Source organism: Botryllus schlosseri, chromosome 7 (assembly GCF_051294905.1).
Source record: "Botryllus schlosseri isolate E-star chromosome 7, Bs_hap1, whole genome shotgun sequence".
Taxonomy (NCBI): Eukaryota; Metazoa; Chordata; class Ascidiacea; order Stolidobranchia; family Styelidae; genus Botryllus; species Botryllus schlosseri.
Genome location: NC_137242.1, coordinates 26,133,080 through 26,150,574, shown reverse-complemented (window position 1 = coordinate 26,150,574; position 17,495 = coordinate 26,133,080). Strand labels below are relative to the sequence as shown.

Below are 17,495 nucleotides of genomic sequence, written 5' to 3'. Positions count from 1 at the left end.
AAAAAATTATTTTGAACAACCCTAAGTGCGGCTCCTCGACCACATTAATTCTAAAAAAAATTTCAGATTTTTAGTTTCTAGAAGGAGCTATTTCCACTTGCAGTTGGGAAGAAATTTCACGGTATTACTTCGACAGACTAATTTCCTGAAGTTCATTTCTACACCGTTTCTGAAGTAACTTTGACATGTCGTCAAGATTGCTACTTAAATTTGTACTCAATCATAGATTTAGGTTGTTACAGCTATTCCTGCTCTAGTACTAACGATGACAACTCCGTTCACAATTCATCCCGAGCATTGAAAAACAGAGAAACATTCCGGTATCCTAATTCTGAGACATATACATACTTGTACATGATAACGCTGTGCAGCGTGAACGAGGTGCCGACAATCTGCGTGTCTGCGATGTACGGAGGTTCTCCGCATTTGCTGGGCTTGCACGAGGACACGGGCGGGTGCCATTTCCCATCCGTGCCACAAACGCTACTGGTTGACACCACGCCAGGGACTATGACGTATCCGTTATCGCAGCGTACGTTAATGACGGTACCGAGGTCCAGTTGCGTAGCAGACTGGTCAAAGGAAATTACAATAGCCAAATGTGCAATCGATGATAATTGAATAGTATATTCATATTGAAATGAACCCGAATAGTTCCGGCTGACACTCGTCAGGGGTAATGGTCAGGGGTAGTCGTCAGCGACTAGTAGAGAATTGGAAATAACATCGTATATCAACAATCGTATCACAAAATATCAATTGTACATTGAAGTCCTATACCTCCAAGACGCTCTTCGATTGATGATAAATGCATTGCTGGGCAAAATCGAGTAGGCATACCCATTTGATTCTATACTGAATTGAGTATTATACTTCGAGTATCTTATTCGAGAATCACTCATGACGATGTCGCAACAGTATGGATGACTGGTAAATTCAAATATGTGCCTTTTCTGCGACCACAAACAATATAATACCAGCTCCACATCACATTAAAGTTAATTTGAATATTTTCGCTAAAGTCTATTTCATTACACTAAGTGACAACCAGGGTTGTAATGGCTCGAGTCACGATTTTCTGATGACTCGACTTGACTCGAGTCATTTTCTCAAAATACGGAAATGACTCGAATCGGCTCGAGTCAATTTGTACATTGACTCGGCTTGGACTCGAGTCATCGCCCATGACTTGAACCAAGTCATAGGACTCGAGACTCAGACGGCCGAGACCGACATTTCATTGTAATTTCGAAGCACAGGATTTCGTTTATTGTTACTGGTACTTGAAAATGCGACCAGAAACTGCTAAAAGTGAGGAAAATTCGTATATCATAAATGCGAACCATTCGATATCACCAAACAGAGTTATAAAAGTGGGTTTAACAAGACTTCAACTGGAAACTGAGCAGTCAACACAATGACTTGGACTCGGACTCAGTCATAATACCATGAATCGGACTCGAACCTCTGCTCGATGACTTGGACTCAGACTTGACTCGGTGGTGAATTGAAAATAACTCGACTTGACTCGAGTCAAAACTATAAAAGTGAGATTGACTTGCAACTCGGAACCTTGCTACTTGTTCACAACCCTGGATTTTTCTATGTAAATCGCCTATACATTTGAGCCGATTCTTGAAAGCGACATGAATTTATACTACAGAACTTAAATTTACATCTTTCAAACCCGGCCAAGGCCATAAAGGGTGGTGAGCTTGAGCCAATTTAGTTAAATGACAAGCTGTTGTCGATTTAATTTCATTCGTAATTGGACCTCCTATTAGTAAAAGAAGTACCTATCTCCAACGGTTCAAAATGAAACCGTCTGCTACCCGTATATTATAAACAAAAATTAAACTGTGCATTCCATAACAGCTACAGGATTACCGTGGGAACTGCTATTTTGTCGGCATTGACGGGTTGCGCTGGAACGGTGCAAGTCGCCAGTATGCACTCGAAATGTCTGAAATATAAAATACCGGCAGTCGTCTTATCAGTAACGAAACGATATTGGGACAATACATGAATTGATATCGTACGAAAAAACTGGAGAAATCCATATTCTTGTTACCAGTAGCCTACTGACGGAAAATGAAGATAATGTGATCAGCAAGCGGCCTGTAAAAGCTTGAACTCCGATTTCAATCAAAATTACCCAGTTTAAAGACAATGACATAGTAGTATTTGATTAATATACGCACAAATATAATCAGTAGCAATGTACTGGAACTTACCCAGTGGGTTTCGTCCAAAGCCTGTTATTTTGGCAAGTCAGCTCTTTGCTCATGCTGCCGTCCGCAAAGAGGTATCCGTCGTCACACACATACGATACGGAACCACCAATCGGATATAACGGTTCCTGTAATGATTTTAAGAATCAAATTCATTCAAAATACTGTAACCTGTTTCCTCAGTAGAATCAGTCGTCTCAAAGATTGTTAGGAATACAAATGAATTCCATGACTTATTATCAGGGTTTGTCAAGTCGATTCTGAGTAAAGTCGAGTCATTTTCAATTCACCACCGAGTCGAGTACGAGTCCAAGTCATTATGTTTCATTGCTTGGTTTAGAGTTCAATCAGTTTTTGTCAATTCTGCTCAAGTGATATAGAATGGCTCCAATTCATAATTTCGTTATTTTCCTCACTCTTAACAGTTTCAGGCTGTATTTTTCAAACATATGAACTGACAGACGAAACACCAATCACGTGGTGACTTTACTAATGTTTGAAGTTGCAATGAAATGTCTGTCTTGGCCGTCCTAGTCTTGAGTCATGCAGAATGACTCGAGTGCAATTAATTTGAGTCGAGTCATTTTGCGCATTTAAAAACTTACTTGTATTCAAAAGCAAAACCTACTTCTATTCCTACTTGAGACCAGGGTTGTAATGACTCGAGTCATGACTCGATTCAAGTCACGTTTTTCAGATGACTCGACTTGACTGGAGTCATTTTCTCAAATTACGGAAATGACTCGACTCGAGTCAATTTGTGCATTGACTCGACTTGGACTCGAGTCATTGCGCATGACTCGAACCAAGTCATATGACTCGGGACTCAGACGGCCAAGACCGACCTTTCATTGTAATTTCGAGGAATAGTAAAGTAATCACACTATTTGGATTTCGTCTATTGGTACTGGTACTTGAAAATGCGACCAGAAACTGCTAAAAATGAGGAAAATTAGTATATTATAAATGCGAACCATTCGATGTCACCAAACAGAGTTACAAAAAGTGGATTTAACCAGCCTTTAACTGGAAACTGGGCAGTCAACACAATGACTTCAACTCGACTTGAGTCATAATACCATGACTCGCATTCGAACCTCTGCTCGATGATGACTCGCACTTGACTCGGTGATGAATTGAAAATGACTCGACTTGACTCGAGTCAAAACTATAAAACTGAGATCGACTTGTGACTCGGAACATTGTGACTCGGTTACAACCCTGCTTGAGACCCGACGAAAACTACAGTTACCACTCATGCGTATCTTCAAGTAGATTTGGCACTAAATTAGTCAGATTATGTTGAACAAAGCAGTGTAAATAATAGCTTACATAAAGCAAAGTCAGCACGTCAGGTTTTGTGTCTTTCACGTATCCATGATCGAGATGCAACGTCGGTCCGTAACAAGAGAAACGAGATCTGGTGACGCAAGCTTTTCCGAACACGGGCATATCGCACGGCACTTCAACAACTGAAATAAATAGCTGCTAGAAATCCATCCATCTCTTGAAACGTAGGATAAATCAACAGCCAATAAAAAGTTTATTCCAACGAGGTGTTGTGAGATTGAATGCCAATATCGTGCTGAATTTTGTTAACGCAAATATAGAAAGCTTGAGTTTAGGTGGTAGTCCAGGGCACTCTGTCGAAGCAACGACATAACCAGGGCCATACCCGGTAAATTTAGCACAACTCCAGCGATAAGGAAGTAAGAGAGTGGTAAAGAGTCAAAGCTACAAAACAAAATACAGCTGTGAAAATGTTCTCAGTTTTCCCCATCAGCATCAGTTCATAAAAATTTGATATTAATTATATCAAAAATGAATCAACATTATTTTGCAAACATTCAACTAGGTGTATTTACACAAAAAGGATGAGTGCTTGGTCTTTCTACGCCATTACTCATGCTTGGCGCTATGATTTGGGCAATCGAAACCGAATTGAATATTAATTCTAACGAATCGACTCGAGTAGTGGGAAATGAATTTTTGAGTACTCAAATTATACGCTCCTTGCCATTAAAAATTAAATTCAAATTATACATGGGCGAGAAAAGCGTTGTACCCAAATCACAAGGTTCCGACTCAAAAGTCATTCTCATCTTATAGTTTCGACTCGAGTTTGGTCGAGTCATTTTTAATTCACGACGAGTCATGTCCGAGTTCGAGTCAGCTAGTAGAGGGTCGAGTCCGAATCATAGTGTTTTGACTCGAGTCCGAGTCCAAGTTATTATGCTCACCGTTCGGTGTTCAGTTTTCAGTTCAATCTGTTTCAACCCACTTTTTTAACTCTGCTCGAGTGATATACAATAGCTCGCATTCATGCCATAAAAATTTCCTTCAGTCTTAACAGTTTCTGGCCCTATTTCCAAAGTATGAGGAGTGATAGACGAAATCTCAATAGTGTGGTGACTTTACTATTCTTCGAAGTTACAATGAAATGTCGGTCTTGGCCGTCCTAGTCTCGAGTCACATGTCAATGACTCAAGTGCAAGTCAAGTCAATACAGATATTGACTCGAGTCAAATCATTTGACGCATTTGAAAAACTGACTCGAGTCAAGTTGAGCAACCAAAAAATAGCGACTCAAGTCGGATTCGAGTCGATTCATGACTCGAGTCCATACAACCTTGGGAGAGAATTATAGTTTCTATACTATTTTCCACTGTAGAAGGCTGTAAAATTCGATTGGTGGTATCGCTGCAAACGAAACATGTGGTACAATCAAGCTACGCACGTTAGTAAAAAGTATATACTAAGTCGTGATCAACCCATATCATTGTCACAAAGTACAATGCAGGGTTGTACTGACGAGATTCATGACTCGACTCAAGTCGCGATTTTCTGATGACTCAACTCGACTCAAGTCAATGCGCATGACTCGAACCAAGTCATATGACTCGAGACTCAGATGGCCAAGACCGACATTATTTTCATTGTTATTTCGAAGAATAGCAAAGTGACCACACTGTTGGTATTCCGTCTATTGGTACTGGTACTTGAAAATGCGATCAGAAACTGCTAAAAGTGAGGAAAATTAGTATATATAAATGTGAACCATTCGACATCACCAGAGTTATAAAAAGTGGGTTCAACAAAATTTTAACTGGAAACGGAGCGGTCAACACAATGACTTGGACTCGGACTCGAGTCATAATACCATGACTCGGACTCGACCCGCTGTTCAAAGACTTGGACTCGGACTTGACTCGGTGGTGAATTGAAGATGACTCAAGACAAAACTATAAAAGGGAGATTGACTTAATAAACTCGATCCAGAACCAATGCACCGTGGTACTCGATTTTGCTTAGCCCTGCTCATTATTGTTTGTATGACGTCATAACAAGTGGTGCTCGAATTCTCAAAATTTGCTAGGAATTGAATCTGTCAGGCACGAATTGCATGTCAACCCATCAATGAACCACATACCTTTATTAGACGCAACGTCCACAGCCAAACAGTACATGCTGTTGCTTAGCAGCGTAATCCACGGCACGGGATGAGTCTTCCGTTTGCACCAAATTTGCTGGCTTTTAGCCAAACAGCTCACGTGACCACAGCCGGATATCGACGTCCGCTCGGCCCTGATACGTCCGCATTCGCACGGCTTACCCTGCATGCGAAAATCGTGGAATGACATGAGCTGAAATCCTGTTGGTAGTAGCCACGCTGATTTAAAATGCTAATAACCTCGAGAAAGTGGAAAGAACGTGAAACGCCAAAATTAAAATTCAGAAAAGACTCTTAGAGGTGCATATCTGCAATGTATACTTAAAGGGGCACTGCACTCTAAAAATGATGATGTCTCAAATTGAAGGGCAAAACAAAAAAAAATTTTAGGCCGCAGCCGATTTCTTCGGAACGCCACCGTAATGGACCTGCAATATATTGAAATTTCCACAAAAACTTCACGCTCCAGCAGTCACACAGAGATCAAACTTAATATAGCTGTTAGCCGATGTTATGAAGGAAATATGTCGTACATGACAAGGTGGTTTAGATACCGCGTTCAACAGAAGATGTTCAGTCAGGAGATTTATGTCAAAATCGGGCCTAGTGTATTCTATTTCTTTGGGCCTATGTCCCAGTATAGTAGTGAGCATTATTCATGGCCTATGTCCATTCGGGGAGGAAAAACCCGTCATGCCGATTGATTTGAAAATGGACATTTGTTCCCAAAGTAAGTTGATTGACAAGGAGAAGGATGAAAGAACTAATAACAGAAAAGGCTTTGAGATCTTTCAATAAGGAATATGTAGAATCTTTAAATTGAATTTTCTCAAAACTATGAAATGTGACATAGGCCCTTTCTATTCTGGACGAACGAAATGGATAATTCAATTTGTGCAAATTTAATTTCATACTATGGAAGCCGTAAAAACTCTCTTAGTTATATCGTAGGACACAAAACACGCAATACAAGACTACACGTTAAGGGAAATGACATTTTTGTAAAGTCATGATCAACACACAGCACAATCCCTAAGTGCAATGAAATAAGTATGGCTGAAGATACACAACTGGCATTATATTGTTTGTAGTCGCAAGAAAGGTACATATTCAGATTGTCTTGACATGATAATGAGTGATGCTCAAATATTCAACTCAAAGCTTACTATCCGATTCTGAATCGAATTACTCAGGTGCTGCATTTTGGCCCTAACCCTCACACAGAGATCATCTCCACATCACATTACAGAGTGAAATAAAAACGCAATCTGCGTATTTAAAAATAAAAAAGTCTATACACACTGCCCACGATGTGAAATCCGCTCGCGACAAACTGGCTCCATCGTTCACTTTGCAAGCGTTACCGTCAGCCAGGGTGTCGCTGTCACACAAATCCTTGTTCCCAACCCCGCAGGACACGGAATAGATACTGTCTCGCGGTCTCAGTTCGCTATCGCACAATTTCATTTCTGAACATGGATTAGCGATCAAGTAGGAATAATATTGGCACACAGTTAATTCCATATTGAAAACGCCTGATAAAGTAAGGTTTGTGGGGAACACCGCTTCTATATTCTAGTTACAATTCCCAAAGTCATTCAGATCACTCAATTTTAGAATTGAATATTCTTGGAAGTACACAACATTAATATACAATTGAATAATATATTCATATTGACATGATTCCGAATATGTCGTCAAGGGGAATCGTCAGCAACTAGTTGAGAATTTAAACTAACATTGCCTATCAACAATCGAAGAGCTTCTTGGAGGTACACAACTTTAATATACAATTGAATAGTATATTCGTATTGAAATAATCCCAAATATTTTCGGCTGACACTCGGCTGACGATTACCCCTGACGAGAGTCAGCCGAAAATATTCGGGTTTATTTCAATATGAATATACTATTCAATAGTATATCAGCAATCGTATCACAAAATATGATATAGCTAGCATGAAATTCAAACAATCCATGCACAAAGCAAGCTATGTACTCAATGTACGATCTTTAGATGGTACAAGAATTCCTCTGCTGGCACAAACCAATTTTGCGTATTTAGATACAACTTCAATTTCCGAATTACATGAAACAATAACCTTGTATTGTTAATTTATTCACGGAAGCCTTTGTTACCAAATCTCGTCAAAAGCGCATTTCAGGTAAACTCAAAATGTAGGAATTATTAGGTTTCTGTCATGTAACAATATTAAAATCAACTAACAGTATTTTTGGGTAAGCAGAATTTTAATGTGCATTTTTATAATGAAAATGTATAAAAATATTTGTAGCTGTGATGGCATAATTGGTTGTATGTAACGCAGTCATATTCAAATTTTCAAAATCTGCCGAAAGATTGCCCCTGAAGAGTCTCAGCCAAACTAGCTTTTGGTTTTAATATATTTTATTACAAATCCATTATCCAAATGTTGTAGCAGTACACGGGAAAGGTTAAGAGGAACACATTAGGTTATAAATTACCGAAAACAACAATACAAAATATTAGTGAATTATTTCTGACGTGTGGACGGGTTTTATCTAGCAACAGAAAAATCAAGAACACTCCTGATCCCAACTAAACGTAACCGTTAACTAGTCCTGACTAAGAATTATGGCTACTGTTCCTCACAGCCGCACTTTACTGGGTTGTAATCAAGTCACAAGGTTGCGAGTCACAAGTCAATCTCGCTTTTTTAGTTGACTTGAGTTAAGTTGAGACATTTTCAATTAACCATCGAGTCAAGCGAGAAACCAAGTCAGTGAGCTGCGGGTCGAGTCTGAGTCCATGTCAGTTTCTAGTTAAAGTATTGTTAAACCCACTTTTTACAGCTGCTTCGCATTCATAATATACTAATTTTTCTCTCTTTTAACAGTTTTTGGTCGCATTTCCAAGTACCAGTACCAATAGATGAAATTCCAATAGTGTGGTGACTTTACTATTCTTCGAGATCACAATGAAATGTCGGTCATGGCCGTCTGAGTCTCGAGTGATATGACTTGGCTCGAGTCATGCGTAATGACTCGAGTCTAAGTCGAGTCCATACACAGATTGACTCAAGTAGGGTTGAGTTATTTTCCATGCTGAGAAAATGACTCGAGTCAGGTCGAGTCAGCAAAAAATCCCCACACGAATCCAGCCATGACTCGAGTCATCACAACTCTGGCTATAGTAAATTCAATTACCATTACCTGGATAATGATATGATCTCAGAGCGTTGACTTTTACTCCGAGCTAAAATAGAAACGAAACAAAATCAATGAATACAGCATTGTGGTCTGCGGTAAATGATTGATAAACTCATATACTTCGTTTCCATGCTCGGCCGATGGGCCCATTTTCGAGAGACTCGGCCGACGAACGAGAGAATTTTGTTGCGCATTTACTGTGATGCACACCCACGTCGGCCGACTCGTCGGCCATCTAGTAAATCCTTCGGCTTAGCCCTTCGGCCATGCTTGCGCTAGGTCTTCGATTAGCTAATTGGTATTCGCTACTTACAATACACTTTTCGTATCAAATTAACCATGGCTGCACTCCGGACGGATCTTGGACGCCTTGAGAAACCAAGAATTATGATCGCAACGGAATTTAGTAGTACCGGTACTGCTACGAATTACCCGTAGGCTACCGAAATCTTCGCGATCTGATCACATACGCTGCTGCCACAATTCGAAGGTTTGCGTTCTATGGTGCATGGATACAATACAAACTATACCGCTTGACCACAAACTAGGTGAACTTATTCACATTCCCCTGGTAAGCAAATCATCGACAGGACACTGGACGTTCAGTCGTTCATGTCTGAATCATGACGACGAAACAGTAGTACCGGTAGACTACTGGAGAAGTTACTATTCTGTGCTCGAAATTATTGGACCACGATATCCCATATCTATATCCCCCACATACTACGATATGCCACCAATTTTCATCTTTTATCCTTCTTATTGTATCTTCTGTTAGTTTTAAGGAATTGGTTCATCGTGACCATTTTACATGTTGGATGCATTTAGTGTTCAAGGTCAAAGCGGGTTGTTTGATTGAATGACCGCTACAAGTCTTTTCGGCTCATTCCTACCGAGTCATTTATCGCAATCTTCTGATTATTATGAAATTGTTACTGAGTAAGTAAGCCAAAAACGTCATCGCGATCGCTTCGCCCACCTAGTTCGGCCAAGTCACGGTTGGGTTACGTCTGCTCATGGAAACACGGCCGACATGTACAACGCATGCGTCATGGCCTTTCGGCCGACCGTCGGCCGAGCATGGAAACGAAGTAATAGAAAGGCTGTAGTACGGTAATGGTAGTTTTACATGAATGTTCGAAATTTCTAGTAATGGTTGCTTTTTTGGAAAACAACTGAAATTCAGCGTTTCAAATTGAGTTTGTGAACATACAGTGAATACATTTGAAAAGAATTGTAAGACCAGACCTTCAGACTTACAAAAACTAATACATTTCAAACATACCATACCTAACTAGAACAAGAACTAGCGACATTACTGAATTGTAATTGACCTAAGTCACATTGGAGATAGAATCAGCATTTGGCACCATCAGTTCTACTGTAGCATTTCCAGAAAAATCAGAAATGAAATTAAAACTGGATTGCTGGCATTTCACTATAATTAGTATCATTACTACAGTAGAACTGTGATACAATCCTGCATTATAGGCTAAACGTTGAATTTCAAAAATCAAAACTCGCGACTTCTTCAATCCGCGATCCGACCACACTAAAAGAAAACACACAACTTTAAAGTTTCCTATATGAGCTCATCGATTCCACATTATGCCGATATCAAATTTCTTCCAACCAATACTGCGCCCGCACTTACGCTGTACAATATCGTTTCCGACAGCCAATAATAAGTCCTAGTCGCATCAGGATCATGCATATGAAGATATCGCGATCGATCGTGATTGTACAAAGAACCGCTGTTGCAGGTCCACGTCTGATCGGTGTCAGTCCAGTCGCAAGGTTTGAAACCCGCTGTCTCACCTGCGAATGGTGAAGTACGCGTGCCAGACTTATCGACATAGATCAGCAGAGGGGCGATTTTTATACACTCAACAAATGGAAGATTTTGAGCTAAAAAATCAAAATTTTGACGTTTTTTGACCTTAAGAAACCTAATTTCGACAAAATTTTGCCCACGTGTTTGTAAATTAGACGTTTTTGCACATAATGTTAGAATTGTAGGCCTACTACATATCTTCATTTCTGGTTGGAGCTGTCTGTCCTTACGAAGTAGTTTGGTCTGACTTGAAAACTGATAAATTTTTACATGAAAAACTTCATTCAAACAAAATCTGGACCTATGAAGAATTCCAGTAGTTACATCAAGCGTTATGGCAGAAATAATTTAAATTTGATGAAATACGACGAAAGATACTTTCCTACATTCTCGGGTAGAAAGTGTCTGACCTTACTAAGTAGTTTGCCAAGAACGGAGAAAGAACGCTCAACAGCAGCATTTGTTGGCCGACAACAATCAAGTTGTGCGTACACTGCTGGTGACAGCCCGTGTTGCTTCATTCTGACAATGTTGTCTACATCACAATTTTTCATCATGCGCTTCTAGATATGAGTACCATGCAATGCCCATGCAGTCTTGCTGCAGTTGGGATATTGCGGTATGTTGAGCATAACACCATGGCAACCTATTTGCTTTTTTTGACCGTTTATCATTCAAAACGATAAAGTAGACAACGGGTCGTCTACAACGGTAGGCCAATAAAGACGGCTACAAGATGTAAAATGTCAAATGATAAGTTCACTGACAGTGCAAACATATAGGTACAAACGAAATGCTGGTTGCAAACAAAATTTTGACTCGGTAAACAATTTTTGGACCTAACACTACAATTTGACACAGTTTTAACATTTTTTTCGTAATGTTAAAAAATATTTACCCTAGTGATCAGTAACAAGCATGGCTGGGCACAATGATCGGAGTGCCCTGATCTGAGTCAGTCAACTAATTACTACTTTTTGAGTAGCTCCAGTTTTAGTTCTAGCTGTTCAGTTGATGCTAGTTCTAGTCGCGAACTTTGAAATCTCAGTAATTTTCACAAATCTGTTAGAAGAAGAAATAACTACTTCCACTTGAGTAATATTCACACCGTTGCGTCATCATCTATTTAAATGATATCACTAGCAAGCAAAAATTACTTCCCTAATTTGAAAAGTAGATCCAGCAAAAATGCACAAGAATCTGACGCAACATACTCATAGGTACGACGATCGACTAACCCGCGATCGAAGTCAGCAAGGTCAAACACTTTTGCGACGCCATGTGCAGCAAATGTCTCGGCGTTGCCCAACGGAAGAAAAAATTGTTAGGACGAATCTCATCATCGGGACATCGAGCCATCTGTAAAAGCAATTATTTATTCAATAGCATATACGAATCTATTTTCAAAATGTGAGCAGAGATATCTGAATAGACTCTTAGGGCGGAGATCATCAAGTTGACTGATCCGGCAGAATGCTAACCGAGTGATTAAAAACTACTAATCGTGGCCTAAAATAGCGGACCAGGGAGAATGCCAATTGTCTGATTCAAAACTGCTAATCAGCATAATCTCAGTTAAGGTCAGACGTGATGAATACCTGAGGAGTCCAAAGTTGCCAATCAAGTTATTGCTGTGTGCGATGTTATGTGTTGCATCACGTCAAAAAACGCTTTGTTGGCTGTCTGTTGCCAAGTTTTGAAATGAAACGGCACGCTGCGGATAAAAGACTGAGATTGTAAAAGGCAAAATTATCATCAATGTGAAATGAAAGTCGTGTCCAATTAGTAAAGCACACTGACACAAAAATTATAGAGCATAGCTAAGATATATTGACCTGAAATGGTGTGTGCATAATTCGTTGATTGCTCGATTGCTGATAGAACCCATTACCTAGCAAATAATTGTTACTGTTATGATCGGAAATTTTTCTGCGTAGGAATTTTACGCAGTGTACTTGTACAATTTCTCCAGTTTTGTTAAATCATGATAATATAATGTAACTCGATCAACTTCGAAGCGATCGACAGGTTTCCTTAATCCTGGGTGGTTATATCTTGATGAACGAGATATTCCACTCATTATTATGTCGAACTTTATGATCGCCGCCCTTGAACTTACAGAACTTCAATACACATTTGAATAGTATATTGGTATTGAAATAAACCTGAATAATTTGTGCTGACACTCGTCAGGGGTAATCGTCAGCATCTAGTAAGCCTACGAAATTGAAAGAACATTGGACATCAACAATCTGAATTGAGCACAAAGGAAAATAGATTAACCTATACTAAAGGCCAATATGACACCACAAACAACTAGTACGGGACAAAATACAAACTATAAATACATTTCGGAAAGGTACCAAGCAATAAAAAAACGACATCAAGTGTTTGAAAGAAACATACAACATATCACCACATAGTATTTGAATAGTCCACCATAACATGCGCTCTTCATTGCTAAAGTGGACAAGCTTTTACACATTTTTCAAGGCCTGAATAGTTGAATGGTTGAATTGCACTCCTACATGCAATTCTGATTGGTAGCATGGATCAATTTCAATTACTCGATTTTGCCAAGCCCTAACAACAAATTTTTCATACCTCAGTGAAGACATCCAAAGGATTAGTGGGGCTAACCCTCGGTTGCAAACATAAGTAGTCTTCGTCTGCGTCACCCGGTATGGGATACTTAGACACGGTCTTGATGTAAAAAGTGGCGTGGAAAAATGTATCGTCGGGTATATTCGAATCTGTCATTGCGGATCTGTGGCGTGGCGAAAAATAGGAAAATTAATTTGACATACGCTCCAGAAGAGGTGTTCTCAATTTTTTTTTAGCATCGGTAAAACTTCAGGACAAATATCGCGGCTCGAATTACTTGCAGAAATGAAAATTGACCCGACGTGTAGTTATGGCATATTTATTCCAATTTGAATTCTAACATAATGTCTGGTTTTGGTGAAAATTTCCAAATTTTCGCTAATTCAGTAATTCTAATTCTAATCCAATTTGGAAAAAATAGTGTAGCTATAAGTCAAATTCTAATCTAATTTGAAAAAAAAACGTGATTTTATATGAACTGAAACTGGATTTGTGTTGTATTCAATTTTAATTCAGAATTCAATTCCATTTTAAAGTTTTCAATAGAAGTCAGTCTTTCTAATTCTAATCTAATAAATGATTCTTTGTTCTAATTTCAATTCATTAGGAACTGAACGTGATTTTTGTTTAATTTTTAATCCAGAATTTAGCTCAATTTTGGAATTTACATTTGAAGTCTGTAATTCTAATTGTAATCTAATTTGGAAAAATGGTGCAGCTATCAATCCAATCTAATTTAGAAAGCTGAAAATATTCACGTTGCCCGAATCATGTCGACACTTACACGAATGGATCTGGTCCGAGAGCACGGCGCTCAGACGCGACCTTGGACCCTGTCAGTAAGATTTTCCCTTTCAAACTTTTCCTAGCGTGGGGTCCGAGATGGGGGTTCATGCCGGCTTCTATTGGCGCCTGGTAGCCTTCCTCGCATGTCAACTCGGTGTCGTGCACCGGAACCCCGGAGTCTGAACGTTGTATCTGGAAAGATTTCAAAGTTGGTATCAATAGGATATCCAGAGGTTAACATGAAATACTAGATTACTCTATTTGCCTAAGTGCTCTGAATAGAACGAATCCCGATAATCAAATTCCAATCTAATATGCTTCTATGCTATCAGTCTAGTTCCAAGCTAATTTCTTGTTTCCCTGAAAATGCTACAGCCAAGCTTGCTGTGCAGTCCATCTCACTTTTGTAGCCAAGTCGAGTCATTTTTAATACACCACCAAGTCAAGTCCGAGTCCAAGTCATTGCGTTGACCGCTGAGTTTCCAGTTAAATTGTTGTTGAAAACACTTTTGATCACTCTGTCTGATCATACCGAATGGTTCGCATTTAAAATATCGTAATTTTCTTAACTATTTTAACAGTTTCTGGTTGCGTTTTCAAGTACCAGGACCAACGGGCGAAATACCAACATTGTGGTTACTTTACTATTCTTTGAAATTACAATGAAATGTCGGTCTTGGTCGTCTGAGACTCGAGTCATATGACTTGTTCTGAGTCATGCGCAATGACTCGAGTCCAAGTCGAGTCAATACACAAATTGACTTGAGTCAAGTCGAGTCATTTCCGTATTTAGAGAAAACCACTCCAGTCAAGTCGAGTTATGAGAAAACGGTGACTTGGGTCGAGTCAGGACTCGAGTCATTGCAACCCTGGAATTCAGTCATTCAATTGTAAGCCAATTTGCAAAAAGATGTGTACCTATAATTTTAAATCTAACTTACTTTGGAAAAAGACAGTAGCTGATAAAAACCTATACAGCTACAATTCTAATTCTAGTTTAGTATGGAAAAAACAGTGTACCTATACATCAAATTCTACTTTAATTTGGAGAAGTTGAACATTTTCTAGTATCCAATTCTCGTTACTGGTACAGCTGACTTGGTGAAGCGTTCATTGTAAAATTACATAATTACGCCATACTCTGCCAAATTGATTTTCTTTCAAAACTTTGAAGAGCTTCTTGTAGGTACAGAACTCCGATACGTAATTGAATAGTATACTCATATTGTTATGAACCCGGATATTTTCGGCAGACACTCGTCAGGGGTAATCGTCTGCAATTAGCAGAGATTTGGAAAGAATATTGTACATCAACAATCGCATCACAAAATATAATGTCACTGGTAATACGATTGTTGATATATAATGTTCTTTTCATTTCTCTACTAGTTGCTGAGGATTACCCCTGACGAGTGCCAGCAGAAAATACCAGGTTTATTTCAATATGAGTATATCATTCAATCTGAAACTCCGTCTATATGGTGTGATAGTGCAGTTAACTCTTGATAAGGGGTACAGGAAATATCTTGAAGTCGACAAAATTATACCGCAATGAATGTAGTCTTGAAAGCAAGATTGATATATTCCAAATTTGACCAATACTTACAGAAACACACCAGTCCGAAACCGCGTCAAACCCGTCTGGGCACGGACTGTGGCAAGCGATACGCGATATCTCTTCGCTACTTATGTTATTACGATCCAGCAAATAATTTTCGGCAGGCAGCTCAGCGGTGGACCATGTCTCATCTTCACTGCAGGTCAAAGTCAAGGACGCCCGGCCAGTCGAAAACATGTAGCCCTCGTAGCATCTGAGTAGTGAATAGAACATAATTTGCTTTTTGAAAACGCAAGAAACAGTATTCGCCTGACTTGTCTCAGACAGTGTGTGCTGCAGACTTGTACAAATTACCTATCGTGTTGGTCGACGGTGAAGTCTCTTCTTGTTTTTAGTGTAGTTCTAGGTCTAGTTCTAGTTGCAGATTTTGAAAAGCAAGTAATTCTGGTGTTAGTTCCAGATTCATATTTTGAGAAGTGACTAGTCCTAATTCTAGCTGTGCATTTCAAATTCTGGCAGTCCTGTCTGTCTGATTCTCCGCTAATTTTGTTGCACAAATGTTCGTGTGGAAAGCCGGTCTGAATCCAGAAACCAAACTTAATGAGTTGCTTTTAAATTGAATCTGGTTGTCTTTTAATTAATTGGTTACGGATTTTTAAACATCAAGTTTTTGTACAAGTCTGGTGTGTTTATTTTTTTTATTTATAATTTATATCTGGCTTGCTTCTCAAAAAGATGACACGACCCTGGTCTAAAATATAGAAGTCCGTACCTGTATGCATATGAATCACCGTATAGTATCTTCTTTCCAGCTTGTGCAAAGCTGTTGTTGATGCCGTGTTCCGGAGTCATGCAGTATTTGAAATCGCACGCGATCATAGTACCAACCCATTCGCCCTAGAAAAGTCACGCACAATATACCATATCAGTGGCCACACTTTACAGCTTGAGTTTGCTGAAGCACAAAGAATGGGTAGGGTGCATAGCAAGCTGTTTAAAACCGAGACCAACAGAGGAATGAAACTCTTTATGCTTTGCTAAATGAGACTCTTTATTTGTCTGCCATGCAAATCAATAACAAACAAAACAATAACCGAATTTGGGTGCAATACAGGTTTGTAACCAAGTCGCAAGTCAATTTCCCTTTTACAGTCTTGAGTCGAGTCATTTTCAATGCACCACCGAGTCAAGTCCGAGTCCAAGTCAGGAAGCAACAGGTCGAGTCCGAGTCATCGTGGTTAAACTACATATTTCAACTCCTAAAGTTTCCCACGCCATTTCGATTTCATGTCCAGTAGCCGAGCACCATTGGTTATAAAATCCACTGAAATATCTTTTAATCACTCGCAAAAATTAATAACTCACATCAGCGCAGATCATATCAAAGTCTTCCTCCGGCGCTAACTCGCGATTTCTTTTGCGATTCACGTCACAAGAGTACGACACTTTAGAGCCGTTAGCATAATTCGGACCTCCATGAAGGTACTCCAAATGTCCAATGCTCCCTCTGAAACATGCATTACAATGCGTGGGTGGGCAAAGTGATTTTGGTACAAAATTTGCAGGGTTGTAATGACTCGAGTCGGGATTATTTGGTGACTCGACTTGACTCGAGTCATTTTTGAAAAATGTGTAAATTGGCTCGACCTGCATCAATTTTTGTATTGACTCGACTTGTACTCGAGTTATTGTGCATGACTCGAGACTAGGAAGGGCAAGACAGACATTTTATTGTTACTTCTAAGGATAGTAAAGTCACCACATGATTGGTATTTCGTCCATCAGTCCTGATACTTGGAAAATAAGGCCAGAAACTGTTAACACTGAGGTAAATTACTATAT

The 17,495-nt window shown here is 39.4% G+C and overlaps 1 protein-coding gene across 2 annotated transcripts in view; it reads right to left on the bottom strand.

The window, feature by feature from the left end:
- LOC145443175 (uncharacterized) overlaps positions 1–17,495 on the bottom strand; it is a 132,498-nt gene that overhangs the window by 70,320 nt on the left and 44,683 nt on the right. For both annotated transcript variants that reach the window (XM_080321167.1, XM_080321166.1), the window contains exons 23-36: positions 17,019–17,160; positions 16,426–16,550; positions 15,702–15,906; positions 14,094–14,287; positions 13,310–13,472; positions 11,944–12,064; positions 10,526–10,689; positions 8,875–8,917; positions 6,985–7,151; positions 5,662–5,845; positions 3,564–3,703; positions 2,235–2,359; positions 1,888–1,963; positions 349–572 (exon numbers count right to left, since the gene is read on the bottom strand). In XM_080321167.1, coding sequence (XP_080177293.1) covers positions 349–572; positions 1,888–1,963; positions 2,235–2,359; positions 3,564–3,703; positions 5,662–5,845; positions 6,985–7,151; positions 8,875–8,917; positions 10,526–10,689; positions 11,944–12,064; positions 13,310–13,472; positions 14,094–14,287; positions 15,702–15,906; positions 16,426–16,550; positions 17,019–17,160 — 2,073 coding nt within the window. The remainder of the gene's footprint in view (positions 1–348; positions 573–1,887; positions 1,964–2,234; positions 2,360–3,563; positions 3,704–5,661; positions 5,846–6,984; positions 7,152–8,874; positions 8,918–10,525; positions 10,690–11,943; positions 12,065–13,309; positions 13,473–14,093; positions 14,288–15,701; positions 15,907–16,425; positions 16,551–17,018; positions 17,161–17,495) is intronic.